This window comes from Phytophthora sojae (assembly GCF_000149755.1).
Source record: "Phytophthora sojae unplaced genomic scaffold PHYSOscaffold_10, whole genome shotgun sequence".
Lineage (NCBI taxonomy): Eukaryota > Oomycota > Peronosporomycetes > Peronosporales > Peronosporaceae > Phytophthora > Phytophthora sojae.
In genome coordinates, this window is record NW_009258124.1 from 1,333,158 (window position 1) to 1,347,864 (window position 14,707).

Consider the following 14,707-nt stretch of genomic DNA (forward strand, 5'->3'; position numbering starts at 1 on the left):
TGTAAAGAAGAAGATCTCCGCGTGCAAGTCAGCTTCCAACAAGTGAAAAGAGCTTCAATTATTTTTAGTTCAAGATAAATAGTTACGAGAGCTATGCGTATACCACCGATACTGTAGGTAACATGGAAGTAGTAGATTTCAGAGCTTCTTCGTGCAACGCGCGACTTTGTTTCTCGTTTTAATTGTTGCTTTGAGGATAGCGATAGTGACGGCACGGCCGCAGTGGAGATACCCACACTAAGTTCTTTAGCTATCCCAGCCTACGCATAGCTCTCGTAACTATTTATCTTGAACTAAAAATAATTGAAGCTCTTTTCACTTGTTGGAAGCTGACTTGCACGCGGAGATCTTCTTCTTTACATCGACCATGATCTCTTCAACTAAGCAGCACTAGATTACTCTTGCTACGCCGTGGTGCGTACATGGATTTGCAGACTCGACAACGGGTGCTACTTAACTGTGAGTACGCTCACTGACTTCTGAGTAATTCCACTTAATGTGACTTAGGAGACTGGCACCACCACCCTGGACCAGACCGGAGGAGGATACAATGTGAATGCATCTGGGGAAGTAACGCATCGATCCACTTATGCCGACGTGAGTAATCTAAGATAATTCAAGCGTCATCTAGCAGAAAACAAAATATAAATTGCCCTAAAGGGTATTATTTGTGTTCGTGAATGGCATCCCAACAAGCAACGTCTTTAGAGTTTAGTCAATGGTTTTACGTTGACGCAGCGCACGAGTTTAACCCCTTCAACCCGGTGCGCTGTATAAGATGTGTTAGCAAATCATCCAGATAGGATAAATTTCAATCTAAGCTGTATAGATACAGCATAAGAAATTGTTATACTTGGAATTTGTATGCTCGGAACTCTTTGTGAGCCTGCCTCTATCACTGGCTATACAAAGACTAAGTCAAGTGAAATCAGTGTTTCTGTCCACTGTGCGCATAGATGCATGCGGGAAGGTACCATCGTCTATGTTCAAGTTTTTGGAATATTAATTACCAGGGTACTATACACAAATGATACACCACCAATTAATTCTTGCAGGCTTCGTGCTGAGTGGCCAGCAGCCGCCTCCCTCTTTTTGAGTCTCACTTTCGAAATCAGCGGCCAAGAGCTCAAATGGCAGGAGCCCGCGAGAAGCGACGCACGGCCCGCGGAAGGCCATCTGGAGGGAGCTAAAAGCGAGTGGGCGGACATACAAACTGCCCCCCGGTAGCTCGATCGAGACACGGTGGAAATTCATCCCACCAGGCGGGAGCGCGGCTGGCACGGAGGGCAAGGACTACTTCTTGGGCGAGGACCGCGTTCTCGCCCACTACGCCCGTGGTATGTAATCTATTTGGACTATTGTCTGGCGTATCAGTCTAACACACTGTTTGATTCTACTAACAGTCCATTCGAAGGAAGGCGCTCACGCGCTGAGTGCAGCATGCGTTGCAAAAGGTATGCTGACAAGATTGTGTTATCATAGTGGACGGTTATCTAACTAATGGGTTAACGCTGGTGATGCTGCAGCTCCTGCCAGGTTGATGGTGCACGTGTGCCAGTCCCACAGGCGTCACCTCCCCGCGAAACAGCAGGTCAAGCGGCGACTTCGCTTCCGGACGCTTCGGGCGAAACGGCGACTCCGCCTCCGGATGCTGCAAGCGATGCGGCAAGCCCTGCTTTGACGACTCTTGCGTCGGCAGCAGCAAGCCAAGGAACTCCAGCCCCACGACAGCGAAGTGCACCTGCGAAACGTCCGCGGGGTAAGTTTGTGTATTGTATCTGGTATCAACGTTTGTGCTCATTATCCATTTCATGTGCTCATCATCAATTTCATGTGTCAACAGGTCGTGCTAGCTTGGATAGCGACGATGACGACGCAGAAGAAGCTGAGTATCACTTGGTGCCGTCGACGTCCAGAGTACTTCGACCAAGACGCTCCGCGGATGCTTCACCTCCCGGCACTTCTCTGTTTGGCTCATCGGACGAGGAAAATGGCGCCGTGGACAACACCGCAGACAGCGATTACGATGCAGCAGCCGATCAGTCTGAGGGTAAGCTTATGCTGTATTTGGTGTGCTGTATTGTATTGCCTATACTTACACTATATATGATGTGCTGTATTACCTGTGCTACAGTCTGCAGTGTAATGTCAAGTGATTCAGAAGATGACCTGAACCAGGTCGAAGACGACGACGACCCAGACGACTTCGGCGGCCTTGTTTCCGGTGATGAGCCTATGGAAGACGATCTCGTCGATGAAGATGAATCGGATGTTGAAGAACACGGCTGCGACGACCCACCGGAGGAAGACGAAGTTGAAGATGAAGACCCCAACTCCCTTGCGGCTATTTCCGAACGCCATTTTGCAGAGACGTTTCTCGAGTCGCTGGGTGGAGCTGAGAAGGTGCTGGCTGGTGACGTTGTGGGCAAGGACCTGGAGAATCTACGAGCACACGCCACAACAGGATGGTCCGAGCCGATCAACCCGGACGTGTACGAACACCTCCAACCCCCGTACGAGCCTGTTGGTGACGAGAATAGCTACCCAGACTTGAGGAATGAACCGTTTGGCCCCACGCCAGAAGCAATGAAGTGCGGAGATTCACCACTTGCTCTTTTCTTCTTCTTCATGCCCGTGGCTCTATCGCAGCATATTGCCGTTTGCTGTAACAACTACAAGCATGGACAGCTTGAATCGCGAGTGGAGGCGTACATTGAGCGACGCGAAAAGATGCTACGCCGCAGACCTGACGAAAAAAAGCCAATTCGGACGAGGAGTGATGTGCACATGAGTTTGATGGCCATCAAGCCAGTGATGCCACACAAATTGTGCGTCTTCATCGGCCTACTGTTGGCGCGGGCCATCCAGCCAAACCGTGAGAAGATCTCTAACCACTGGAAGCAGGCTGATGAAGGTGGTACTGCCCGAGGAGTCTTTACCAACTACATGAAACCCGACGAAAGATTCATGGAGATTTCGCGCAACTTGCACTTCTCCAGTAATCTCGATCCACGAGCGAAGACTGAAAGAGCGTGGAAAACCCGCAAAGCAGTTCACGTGCTGCAGCGAACATTCCGACGAGGCTACATCTCCCCCGCCCACTTAGCGTTCGATGAAGCAATGCTTCCATCACGCTCGTCGTTCAACACTACCCCCGTCTACATGAAGGACAAGCCATGTAAGTGGGGCACAAAGCTTTTCATGCTTTGCTACGCTCATTCCGCGTACTGCATCAGGTATGGACGTGCTTCTTTTGGTTTGACTAAGTTAGCTAGGTTGTATAATACATCTTATGAACATGCTATGCTGTATTCTATGCTGTATAACACAGGTTTGAAGTCTACGTGGGAAAGAAGCAACACATTTCCGACTCCAAGTCGATTGACAAGAAGTCGGGACCTGCCGCAGTTGTACGCAACCTGAAAGCTGCTTTCCCGAACGGCCAAGACAACGGCTCCCGGCTCGTCGGGACAGATCGATTCTACACAAGTGTGGTCCTCGCTATCCAGCTCCTACTGATGGGCTTCTACACGATAGGAACGATCATGACGAACCGCATCGGGTTCGCAGCAAGTATCAAAGAGAAGAAGAAAACTCGGCCGAAGGAGATTATGCGTGGCACGTACAAATACGTGCAATCGACGAAGGTCAAGGAGATGGCGGCAATCACCTGGTGGGACAGCAAGCCCGTCTTCTTCTTGTGCACGGGGAGTGATCTCTCTATGGATCGCGTAGTGCGCCGCGAGAAGACGGGGGAGCAGCACGAACTGCCGTGCCCGAAGGCAGTGAAGGACTACCACAAGTACATGGGCGGAGTTGATGTCCATGATCAACTCCGCCTCCAGCGCTACTCCCTGCAACGTGCGGTTACCTTCCGGAAATACTACAAGTCTCTATTTCTAGGGCTGGTAGACCTCGCAATCGTCAACGGATACATTATTCACCGCGCGTACCATGCGAGCAAGGGCACACGACCACTGACGCACGTGCAGTATATTCGCAAGCTGCACCTGGAGCTGATTCACTTGACGAGCGAGGACATGTACGAAGACAACAAGTTCGGAGCGGGTAAGTCTTCTTTTTTCCTGAGCTGTATATTATGTTTTTCATTACCCACGCTAACCTGTATATACATGATGGCTAGACTCGACTGCTTCTCCAGCGTCTACTGCGGCACCTGCAGCTTCTGCGAGCAGAGCGGAACGTACTTCATGTACCCAGCACTTACCGACGCAGATTGACGAATGGAGAACGCACTCGGGGCAGTCGAAGCGAGTGCAGCGAAACTGCAAGATCTGTTCTTTGATGCGTACGGATGGGAAGCGAGGCGGGACCACGACGTATTACTGCGAGGCTTGCGTCGACTCTCAGCAAGTGTATCTGTACATGAAGCCGAAGAAGACCATCGACGGTGTCCTGATGAGCTGCTGGGAGATCTGGCACACCACATACAAGAACGGCACCGCCATATCTGACCACCTGCAGAACAAGACCCGGCTGCGCAAGTCCCCAGCCAAGAAGCGCCGCCGTGCTTCGTCGGGCGACTCGAGTGAGTGAGAGAGTGGAAGCGTGAGCGAGGGGGGGGGGCGTGTGAGGCTGCGCACGTCCAGAAGTAGTTTTTTATTGCTCATTTGTAGCGGCGTGTAGCCGAGGGGGGGGTAAGCTGGTGTTCAATGATTGCTTGTTGAAACTTACTGTATTGATTTGTTTCATTTGAGTTTTGTATGCAGGTTAGAGGTACGCTTCATTTGATTGGATCCGTACATCAATTGGAGCTACTTGATTTCAGTATTGACCCCTCTCGCATCGTCTGCGCTCATATTTTCAAAAACAAATATCAGCATAGATGCAGCTTTTAGAGTTTGAGCCTCGTGTTCTGTACTGAACATGCGGGAGGAATCGTGCTATCGTTGTGCAAGAGTAGTGCGAGTACATGCTTATACAGCTTAATGGCGCTGTATATACCGACGGTAGTACATCCAATACAGCGTAGGAATAGCTTTACGTAGTGTCTGCGTCACCGCCTTTTTCTCCGCCTTCCCGACGCAACCCTCGAGTATACAAACTTCTAGATAAAATTATGCTGTATATACAGCTTAGCTCACCCTCAAAATCCTTCGGGTTGAAGGGGTTAAATGAAGTTTACGTACTCGGAAGTCCGAGCACATTACTCATTACTTGAAAATCCGCGAAATGTACTCAAAAGTAAGGATGGCCCCTCATTTGATCTGCTAGTGATAGAACAGCAAATATACACACGCGTTTGCAAACAGCACTAACTGTAAGTAACAGTGTTGTGAAAATCACTAACATGTTTGACGAGTACAGTAGCCGTAGCCAGCGTAGCCGTAGTTGCCGGGGAATCCGTAGCCAGCGTAGCCGAAGCTGTAGTCACCGCCGTAGGACGAGTAGTAGTCCGGGTAGTATCCGTAGCCGTATCCGTAGCCGCCGCCGATCGAGTAGTCGGGGTAGTAGCCATAGCCGTAGTCGTCCTTGCCGTAGCTGTAGACGTCCTTTCCTCCTTCGATCATCACTTCATGGGGCAAGTAGACTTGATTAGCTTGGAGAGTTAGACTCGCTGGAGTTCCCCCTCGAGCGCATCGTGATTGGTCTCGTTGTGCTCCTATGTCGAGGCCGTGATCATGCTTCTTGCCGCATCTCGGAGCATGCCAGGCTGCAGGCGGGTGTACACTGTGAAGCACCAGCTCGACCACCTTCCCATTAGTCGTATGACCAGGTCACTGTTACCTGCCGCCAGAAGTGCGCATGCACCGCCTATGCGTAGTGAGTGACATGAGTAGTCCTTGGGTGATAGTCCCATGCTTTTTGCCGCTTCCTTGATGAGCTTTGCTACGACAGCCTTCTTGATCGTTCCTCGCCGTGAGGTAGATGTGAGGTATGGGCCCAGGACCACTCCTGCTGTGATCCATCTCTCTCGTATCAGGAGACACTCTTGCGCCGCTTCCACTGGGCACAGCATCGGATGCTCTGAGCGGTAGTGACGAACGACCACACCCTGTGCCGTCCGGACTCCGACCAGACTGTCCAGTCGCTTCATTGTCACGAACTTCTGCCTGGCGACGTCGTCCAGGACTCCCCGCATTTTCTTGATCTTCCTTTGAGGAACCGTGATGCATTCATTGGGGATATCCCACTGCGTGGAAGCGGCGCGACCAGGTCGTAAACTTTCCTTCGTGCCAGCCTGCTGATCCGAACACGAGTTTGACGCCGTCTCCGAGACGCTGTTCTGCCTTCTGAAGGCGGTCGCCGATGTCAACTTCGATGAGGACGATGTCGTCCACCCACTGGAATATCCAAAATGGTTCCAAATAGCTGTGAACACTCGATGCGCCAGTGCGATGGTAGTGTCGGACGGCTTTTCGGAACACCGCGAAGAACCCAGGGGACGACGTCCACCCGAAGACGGCCATTCCGGATACTATGCCATGATCGGAACGCGGCATTCTTCCCCCAAAAGCGGACGCGTGGTCAGCATGAACGGGGACATGGTGGAACGCGTCCACGATATCCGCGACCATGGCGTAGATAGCGTACACAGGGTACCTGCGACGAAGGTCGCGAACGCGTTGGGCGATAGAATCAAATGGATCCCACGTAGCGTCAGGAGAAGCATCCGAATTATTCTGGTCCAGGGCTTAATAGCAACAGGTGATACCCATTGATACGATGATACTATATGCATGTATTACTTGTATCAATATCATGTGATACCACTAGAAGCTTGGGATCAGGATCATTGATCCGCCCACACAAACTGATTGGTATCCGGTAATATTATATCCGATACCATAGTAGCTTGCTCAGAACTGTTAACTTCCGTGATAGAAGTTCTGCACGTAGGTTGCCTTCAGCATGAGGTCTACACCAAAATGCCTACTCACTCGCAGGCTTCGTTTTCAGAAACATGCCTGCTTTGCTGGGGCGATCCCAGTCTCTACAAAAAGTCAATGACTAGCACAGTTTCCTTGCTGTCATGCTGCCCTCGCTTTCTCTCGCGAATAACTGCAGATGCCCAACTGCGCCCAATTCGATGGAGCTGCACTCTTTCGTTCTCTTTCGTTTTCAAAGCTAGGGCTCACGAAAAGGGTGGTGTCGCACGATTAGTACATATTATGTACCAACATAGGTATTTTGACCAATCAAATCGCATTAATTTTAAATTTTACCACAACCACCTTCATCGATAGAATATTTGTTTTTTGGTACGATATGATATGATATTGATACGACAGTGTACGTCTATCAAGATCAGTTGATCCAGCCCCGCTCATTTTAAACTTTGTATCTGTATCATGCATATCGTAAAAATAGTCGATGATATGAAGCCCTGGTCTGGTCATTGACCGAACCGCCAGGCGGCGCCGACAAGTAATGGATAATGCGCCCATCGATGTGGAGAGGAATGTCCTTCTTGGCCACCAGAGCGAACGAACTTGAGTGAAACCCAGGGTCCCGTTGAAGCGTAGCCAGGGTCGCAACCAAACAGCGGCCCTTGTAGTAATCGGCGAGAAGCTTGTCAACGACCACCGACGCGCCGGACTCGGCGCCCCCCATAGTTGTCTGGTAGGGGACGCACCCCACGCCGTGCGCCGGGGTTGGACCAGGGAGGGATGATGCCGTTGGTTGCAATGGCACAGAGAAGCTGAGGCTGGTGATACGTGGCCAAATGGACTTCGTACAGCCAGGGGCCGAGCGCTTTGTTGGGTCGAGGTTCTTAGGAGGTCTGACCTCGAAACGCAAGTGGGGAACCGCAATGAGTGCATCCAGAATACCAGCATCCACGAGAGGAATTGATAGCGGCGGAGTGGCCAAATGCGGAATCCATGGGAAACGGGATCTCGAACCGCCTTCGGAGCGTGGTGAAGACATCGCCTGGAACGCATCTGGCGATTCCGTTGACAACGCAGGAACGAGCGATGTTGACATCGAACTCGGACGGTAGGTCCCGGGCGGTGGTATGGATCTGGCTTGGCTTCATACGATCACGCCCTCGGGCATACACCGGATGATCAGGCCGCGGAGGCACAAACCGCCGCCGAATGAGGTGGCCAAGTGCCCGGAGCTCGAATATCATCAGCGACCAGGTCGCCCGCGAGTGAGCATGTCGGCCCCGGAAGCCTTCTTCCACGAGGGGCATTTCATGCGAGTTCATGGCGGAACCTGTGCATCAAGCTCGAGCTCAGTGAGTTGAAGACCAAGGCGGGGAGGTTCCAAGTATGGGTTCTTCGACGTAGGCAGAAGAGTTACTGTCCGAGTCGAGCCCTACTCGACGAAGTCTACATCGACTTGCTGCCTTTAGCAAAGGAAATCTGCTGTGCGTCGGGTGAAGGTTGACGTATGCCACAACAGCTATCCGAGGTGTTCGTACGTATTAATTGTTGAGTATAACCATGATGGCACAAAAGCTGCGCAGCAAGTATGGCATGAAAGCTGCGGTGATCTATTGTGTAAAAGTAAACAAACCTTTGTTAGCCCCCAATGCGCTTTTGATGTAAACGCTTCAACGGGGCTTTATACTGGATTCAGTCTTTAGCACTTCTGCGCGATTGTATCCGGTCGCTAGCAACTTAAATTCCTTTTTCGGTGGCGGTTGCCCAAGCGCATGAAACTTACAGCACTGTTAGCTTTGAGTTCACGATGTTTATAATCAACGCGAGCCTTATCAGTGTGCATGGCGTGGTGAAGCAAACAACGCTATCGTTTGAGCACGATGCGCGAGGGTTGTTGGCGAGTATGTTCATCCGTGGCACTTGGTGCTTTTACTGCTGGTTCCAATAGACTGTTCTGTATAATGTTCTGTCCGGCTATGACAGAACACTGTACAGAACACCCATTGTGTTCTATCCGCCTAGCCACAGCCCACCGTGTTCGGGTTTCACGCTATCACTGAGTTACATACGCCACTCCAACGTTTTGCCCAGTATTTAAAACATATGCGTCGTGCATTTCTCGTGCAACACGAGTCGTGTGAATAACAGCTCATTGCGAGCGGTCGACGGCAGATCATAAGGACTGACAACGCGATCGTAAGTAGCCTCATAAGAAGTTGGTAGAGTTTGTGGTGCCTGAAGCGCAATTGATCTCCACGGCAGCAAGTGCGAACAATTTTAGTTTCTCGGACGATACATGTACCGCAGCCGACACTTGGACGATGCTTCGGAGCCTATCTGCGGCAGCGTATCTACTTACTAAAGTGCAATAGACGTGCGCATGTACAGTGTACAGTACGCCGTAAAACGAGAACGAGTACAGAGCACAACCAACTGGCAGAAGCGAGCACATCATCGGCCTCTTCAATAATAACTTCCGTGGCGACTTCTCCGGATGCATCAATGAACGTGACTGTGAGTGGTACCCTTCCAATCGATCAATCCTATCTTTTATCCTAGCGTAGTGCTGGATGCTGCAGCATCCCGCGAACAAAACTCGGTAATACCAGCATATGTATCAGAGCCTCAATGAGTGAATGCCAAGTCCACGATTCTACAGGTATTATTATAATACATGCTAGTCGTGCTGGGAGGAAGCACTGTGAGGATGCCTTCCGCTCGTTCTTAGTTTCCCCCTCCAGCAACAAGCTCAACCTACAACAATGAAGTTCTTGTTCCAGGTCCTGGCGGCAGTGGCGCTCTTGCTTCTGATGCTGCTGCTAGACGCCAGCAATATATTGTGCGGCCGCCAATTGTTCATGAGTCTTCGGGAGCGCCGCCAATAGATGCACATGGACGAGGAGAACGTGTGGACACATCCGCCGATGACTCGGAGGATCCGACGGCGATGGGAGAGCCGGTGGCAGCCGGGCTCTGGATACACCAATGGCTGGTCAGGGAGACCCATATATACTGAGATCAAGTCAAGCGGAACCCGGGAGTAATCTGTCTGATGAGAGGCATCAACGAGCACAAGGAGAACAAGAAGGAAAGTAGGAGGGGAAGACTAGAGAGTAGTTTGAGAGGCGATAACATTTAATCTCACTTCGGAATTTGCCCCCTCAACCACAAGCTACAAACCAACACCAATTATTGCTGGGGTTTCTACCAATCATAGGGACAATCGGCTCTACTGAGGTGAGAGTTGGGCAACATCGTTATCGATTAGGCGCAGTCTACAGCTAAAACAGAGAGCATCTGAAGTATTACTCAATTGAAGGTCTTCCAAATTCTGGAAGACCAACAATGTTTAGCTTGCTCAAACTCTAGAGCCTGATAGTAGTTGAGGGGGTACGATTTCTTAAAATGCTCAATTTGTGTCCCTGTATATGTAATAAAATATGAATTATTGTGCCTTGCGGTTATTTTGCCCTTCAGTTTTACCTCGGATATCGTAGTGGTCGGAAATGATAAATCCGACGTTGATACGGTTAGGTTTAAATATATCGGACGCCACCCCACCCCCGAGTTTTTTAAATCGGATCTCTGAGTCCGTGCTTCCCAGCCAGCCAGCCACCTCGAAGCGCCGGCCTCATCACGAACCCCCTGTACCAGCCGCGCGGCTGCGACTGCGCCAGCTCCCAGCACAAGTCGTGCGCCCACAGCAGGGCCGATCCCTAGCCACCCTGCTTAGGTAAGGTATAATCGGCTTCTTACGTAAGCTACTCAGGTGCTGACTTGCGCTACAAGTATGCTGCGATGTAACGCTACTGTGCCACCAGGAGCTTCTCTCCGACCCGCGCTGGTGGTGTTCAAGGACCTGCAGTCCGAGAACGCGCACGCGATACCCGACAGCGCTGCCTGCGCGCGAGCTTCTTCCCGGCAAAATGGAGGAGGTCCGCATGGAGGACAAGGTCTGTGGAGACCTGCGCCTGCTGTCCGTGAAGACGACGGCCACCCTCTGCAGGTAAAGGGCGAGTCCACGTGGGTCAACAAGGACGTCGACGTGCTGCTGCAAGGCACGGAGAACTTCAATTTGGGCTAGACCAACATGAGTTTCGCTGCCACGGTCGTGGTCAATGGCCTGGGCCACGGCGTGGTCACGGAGATCTGCAAGATTCAGCAGTCGGTGCAGGACGCGTCCAAGGGCGAGGAGAACACGCTGATAACGGACGACGTCGAGGAGATCGTCGGCAGCGCCGTCTGGACCATCAACTACAAGAACGTATCCGACCCCATCTACGGCTCGGTGCTGAAGCGAAGTAAAGTAGCGTTCTCAGAGCAAAATGGTGTGGTATTTGTCTATGTATAGCCTACTTAAGTAAGTTTCTTCTGCATACGTCACTCCTGTTCGCCTGAGCTTGTCATTGTTTTCTCTTGCTCGTCGTGAACGACGCTATCTCTCGTATACCAGCACCTGAGCGACGCGGATCCGCTCATGCGTAGCTGCCAAAACAAGACCTGGAGCTTGCCCCACCGGTCCGACAATTGTCCTGGTGTATAGTAGCGCCGAAGTGACACGGAGTCGGCAAGGAGGGCGACATCCGATATAACGCGACGGCCGCCAGGGCAAAATCCGATATAGCTGGAGGGTAGTCATTTTGGCCGATTTAAAACGGCAATTCCGACCTGTACGGTCAACTCGACCGAGGTTTAACTAGCTAAATCCCACCTCCACCTGGGGTCCCTCGTCTTTATCTCTGAGCTGAAAATTATATCTGACCCATTTGAGGATTGCAATTTTTTTTGGCAATTCCGATGCTCAGAAGTCGAATATATCACTTTTTTACGTTTATTAAATTAAATTTAAACGCAACCACGTAACGTGAAATTTGTGGATAAATCACAGATTTAGCTACATTCATAAAAGGACCGCCAGCGCCATCGTATGCAGTGTTCTGTAAGAAATTGATACAGTACATGTACTGTACTTTAGAGTGATGTCTGACGCGCTACATCTTGTTGAAGTAACCTCTTTAACCGATGGTACAGTGTACCTTAAAAGCTGATAGCCAGTTACTCAGTCCTTCTTAAAGCTGTTAGTGTGGTATTTAGTATGTTATACAGTCCCCCATAGTAATATGCTCCGCACCAGCCATCTCCTGCTCTCTGGCAGGAGCTCTCTCTACTAATAAACTTTACTTCGCCTTTTGGGCGGTTCCACCTCACCTACTTATTCTTCTTTACGTTCCTACGATCCTACCCTTACTTTCATACATCTACAGATACCGCTGATGAACTTGTACACACAGTCAATCTTTACACCTTCAAAATCGGTAATGAAGCCGTATCTCTTTTAGGAGGTAAAATCAAGTTTCGGTTTCCCGCCCAGAGGGATCATCACCGTACAAAAGCTTCCGCACAAAAGCTTCTGCCCAACACTACCTCCTACTTGCAGCCCATGGATGCGGGCGGTATTGCCGCACTAAAAACTGGATACCGCGACAAGCACATGGAGCTCGCAACGAAGCGCAACGATCCAGAAATGCCGGAGACGACACCCGAGAACAAGACTGCCTTCTACGTCGACCAACTTCAAGTAATGAGGTGGACAGTTGGGGTATGGACGGCGATGGAGGCAAAAATGATAGCGAACTGCTTTCGCAAGACAGGAAAATTTTCCCGGAGGAGAGTGATATACCAGCCCCGCCAACACGACGAGAACGCATTCGGCTGAGTGAGCTCTTGATTTGAATGCACGTAAACTTCAAGGTCAACCATCTGTAATACCGTATATACTGAGCACATATATTGTGCTTTGCAGATAAAATGTCGCCCCGTTTTATGGCCTAGATCAAGGTAGGCCGGTCCACAAATCAGGGCACAAATCAGAGGGGGTAGCATGGACGATCTCGATTTACTTAGATCGACCTAGAATTACGCTTTTCGTATTCAGGTATTAGAGTTTCTAATTTCGAGATGGAGCTAAACCATCAGATCAGTGCGAGACCAGATTGTTATTTTTCAGCTGTTTACATTTTTCCACCAGGATCGATTTGTCAACCGAACGATTCGTGCGGTATTGTACGTGTACATTGAAGTTGGCTAACGATAATACTGTACACCGCACGAGGCTTTGATTATGATCTCCATAAAGTAGGATGAGGACGGAGGTCATGGTCCTACAAATCCCAAAAGTGGAGAAAGCTGGAAGGCTATCGGCTGCCTCTGTATCACCTTAGAGAATAACGGGGCAAGTTGCATAGAGGAAAATGATGCGCTGCGTTGCATGAAGCCATAACGCTTTGAATCTGCACGCTTTGTCCTATTCGATTCTTCCATTCGCTCGGTTTCTCTGGGGTTGAATTCACCCCCACTTCAAATCCTTAGACCCTGGTTTCTCCGTCGGTGTCTGGGTCTGGGATAAATGGCGGGAAAACGTCAAAAGGTGTATGAATTTGAAACGTTTTGTCAAAAGCGGTTAACTCGTGTCATTAGGTGTATGCTAGGTTGTCGGTATGACAGTATGTGTATGTGGTTCCAAGCGCACTAAGGTGCATGATAAAGCTGCATCAGCAACGAATGCGGTGACTGGTGTGTGGGCTTAGATCCAAATCCATAAAACCCGGGGTTAGGGGGGAATGCTTCTACCTGATGCAACTAGCCCGGTTCGTGGTGTCCATGACTTTGATAGCGAATTGTACGGCTAAGGGACTACAATGAACGTCGTTATCCATTGTAGCCAGGCCTCAGCGTTGCCACAGTTCTACAATACCACCACTCTCCCCCGGTTGGGGGCTCTCACTAGAGCTCCTTCACCTCCGAAATTTAGATGCAAAACCTACCTAGTATAGCCATGCTATATACGCTTGCGGTTTGCGTTGGTAGTTCCTTGTAGCTACAATAGCGAAGTTGTCGAGTACAGTTGCTCTATATGCTATTATTAGTTGACCGTGTTCGCTACGAGCGTGTCGTTAATAAACTACTGTGCTTGGAAGCTCGATCCTGGGTCTGTATGACCCTACCTCGGCCGAAATACCGCGGCAACCAAAACGTGTGTCAGTACGTGTATGATGAGACATGACGCGACGTGATGCCCACGACCACTACACCTATTGACAAACATTTTCCCAACGCATACACCTTTTGATGTTTTCCCATATATGGCCCATATTATGGGGCCCAACCAGGAAAACCCCAGGATTTGCATATAATTCCCACCCCCTTGGGGGTGAGAATAAATGGAGGATAATATCCCCAGATGCGTATTAGATGTGACGAGCTGATTACTATCACAACGGTTCCAAGGCTAGGTTCCAATGGAACCTAGCCTTCTAATCGACCAATCTTATCTTTTATCCTAGCGTACCGTGCGGTCGATCTTATCTTTTATCCTAGCGTACCGTTCGGTAGTGCCGGATGCGACCGATCTTATCTTTTATCCTGGCGTACCGTGCGGTAGTGCCGGATGCTGCAGGCTGCAGCACCTGGCAAGCATACTCAATACCAGCATATGTATCGTCATCAAGAGAATGCTAAGTTGTCTGGACCTGCCTCGGCGTTCCAGCAACTGAAAATTGCAACTTGGCGATGTACCGTATTCCGTATGTGCTTGCTAATTACTGACCGTTTCCAGATATTTCTAGGTATCCGATCAAAGTACAGCTATTTGTTCAAGTGAGACAATCATTTCACTGAAGATAAGCTCACAATCGATTTTTGTGGCGTTGTAGAGAAGATGGCTGCCAGGAAGCACATACTTTAAGTAAGGGGCTGGTCAGGCTGGCTGGTGCTGGTTCTCGGTCTGGTGAGCGAAGGGGTAGGCGAACTACTCGGTTTTTACACTGTCTGCTTTTTGTCAAAAATGAACAAAACCT

General features: G+C 50.2%; 4 protein-coding genes across 4 annotated transcripts; 2 read left to right on the plus strand and 2 right to left on the minus strand.

Annotated features, from left to right (window-relative positions):
* Positions 1-1,174: 1,174 nt before the first annotated feature.
* Positions 1,175-2,742, plus strand: PHYSODRAFT_458917 (hypothetical protein; the record flags this gene model as incomplete). Its single annotated transcript, XM_009537316.1, has 3 exons — positions 1,175-1,334; positions 1,844-1,889; positions 2,154-2,742. Coding segments are annotated over 3 exons (795 nt in total), but the record flags the coding sequence as incomplete, so codon positions are not given.
* Positions 2,743-5,650: 2,908 nt separating this feature from the next.
* PHYSODRAFT_416719 (hypothetical protein) lies at positions 5,651-5,854 on the minus strand (the record flags this gene model as incomplete). Its single annotated transcript, XM_009537317.1, has 1 exon — positions 5,651-5,854. A coding segment is annotated over one exon (204 nt), but the record flags the coding sequence as incomplete, so codon positions are not given.
* Positions 5,855-6,137: 283 nt separating this feature from the next.
* Positions 6,138-7,999, minus strand: PHYSODRAFT_318793 (hypothetical protein; the record flags this gene model as incomplete). Its single annotated transcript, XM_009537318.1, has 4 exons — positions 6,138-6,644; positions 7,366-7,533; positions 7,562-7,734; positions 7,804-7,999. The coding sequence occupies 4 exons, from the start codon at positions 7,997-7,999 to the stop codon at positions 6,138-6,140; spliced, it is 1,044 nt and encodes a 347-aa protein (XP_009535613.1).
* A 2,642-nt stretch (positions 8,000-10,641) lies between these two features.
* Positions 10,642-11,336, plus strand: PHYSODRAFT_252234 (hypothetical protein; the record flags this gene model as incomplete). The annotated part of the gene is made up of 4 exons (XM_009537319.1): positions 10,642-10,857; positions 10,936-11,152; positions 11,203-11,211; positions 11,305-11,336. The coding sequence occupies 4 exons, from the start codon at positions 10,642-10,644 to the stop codon at positions 11,334-11,336; spliced, it is 474 nt and encodes a 157-aa protein (XP_009535614.1).
* Positions 11,337-14,707: the final 3,371 nt, after the last annotated feature.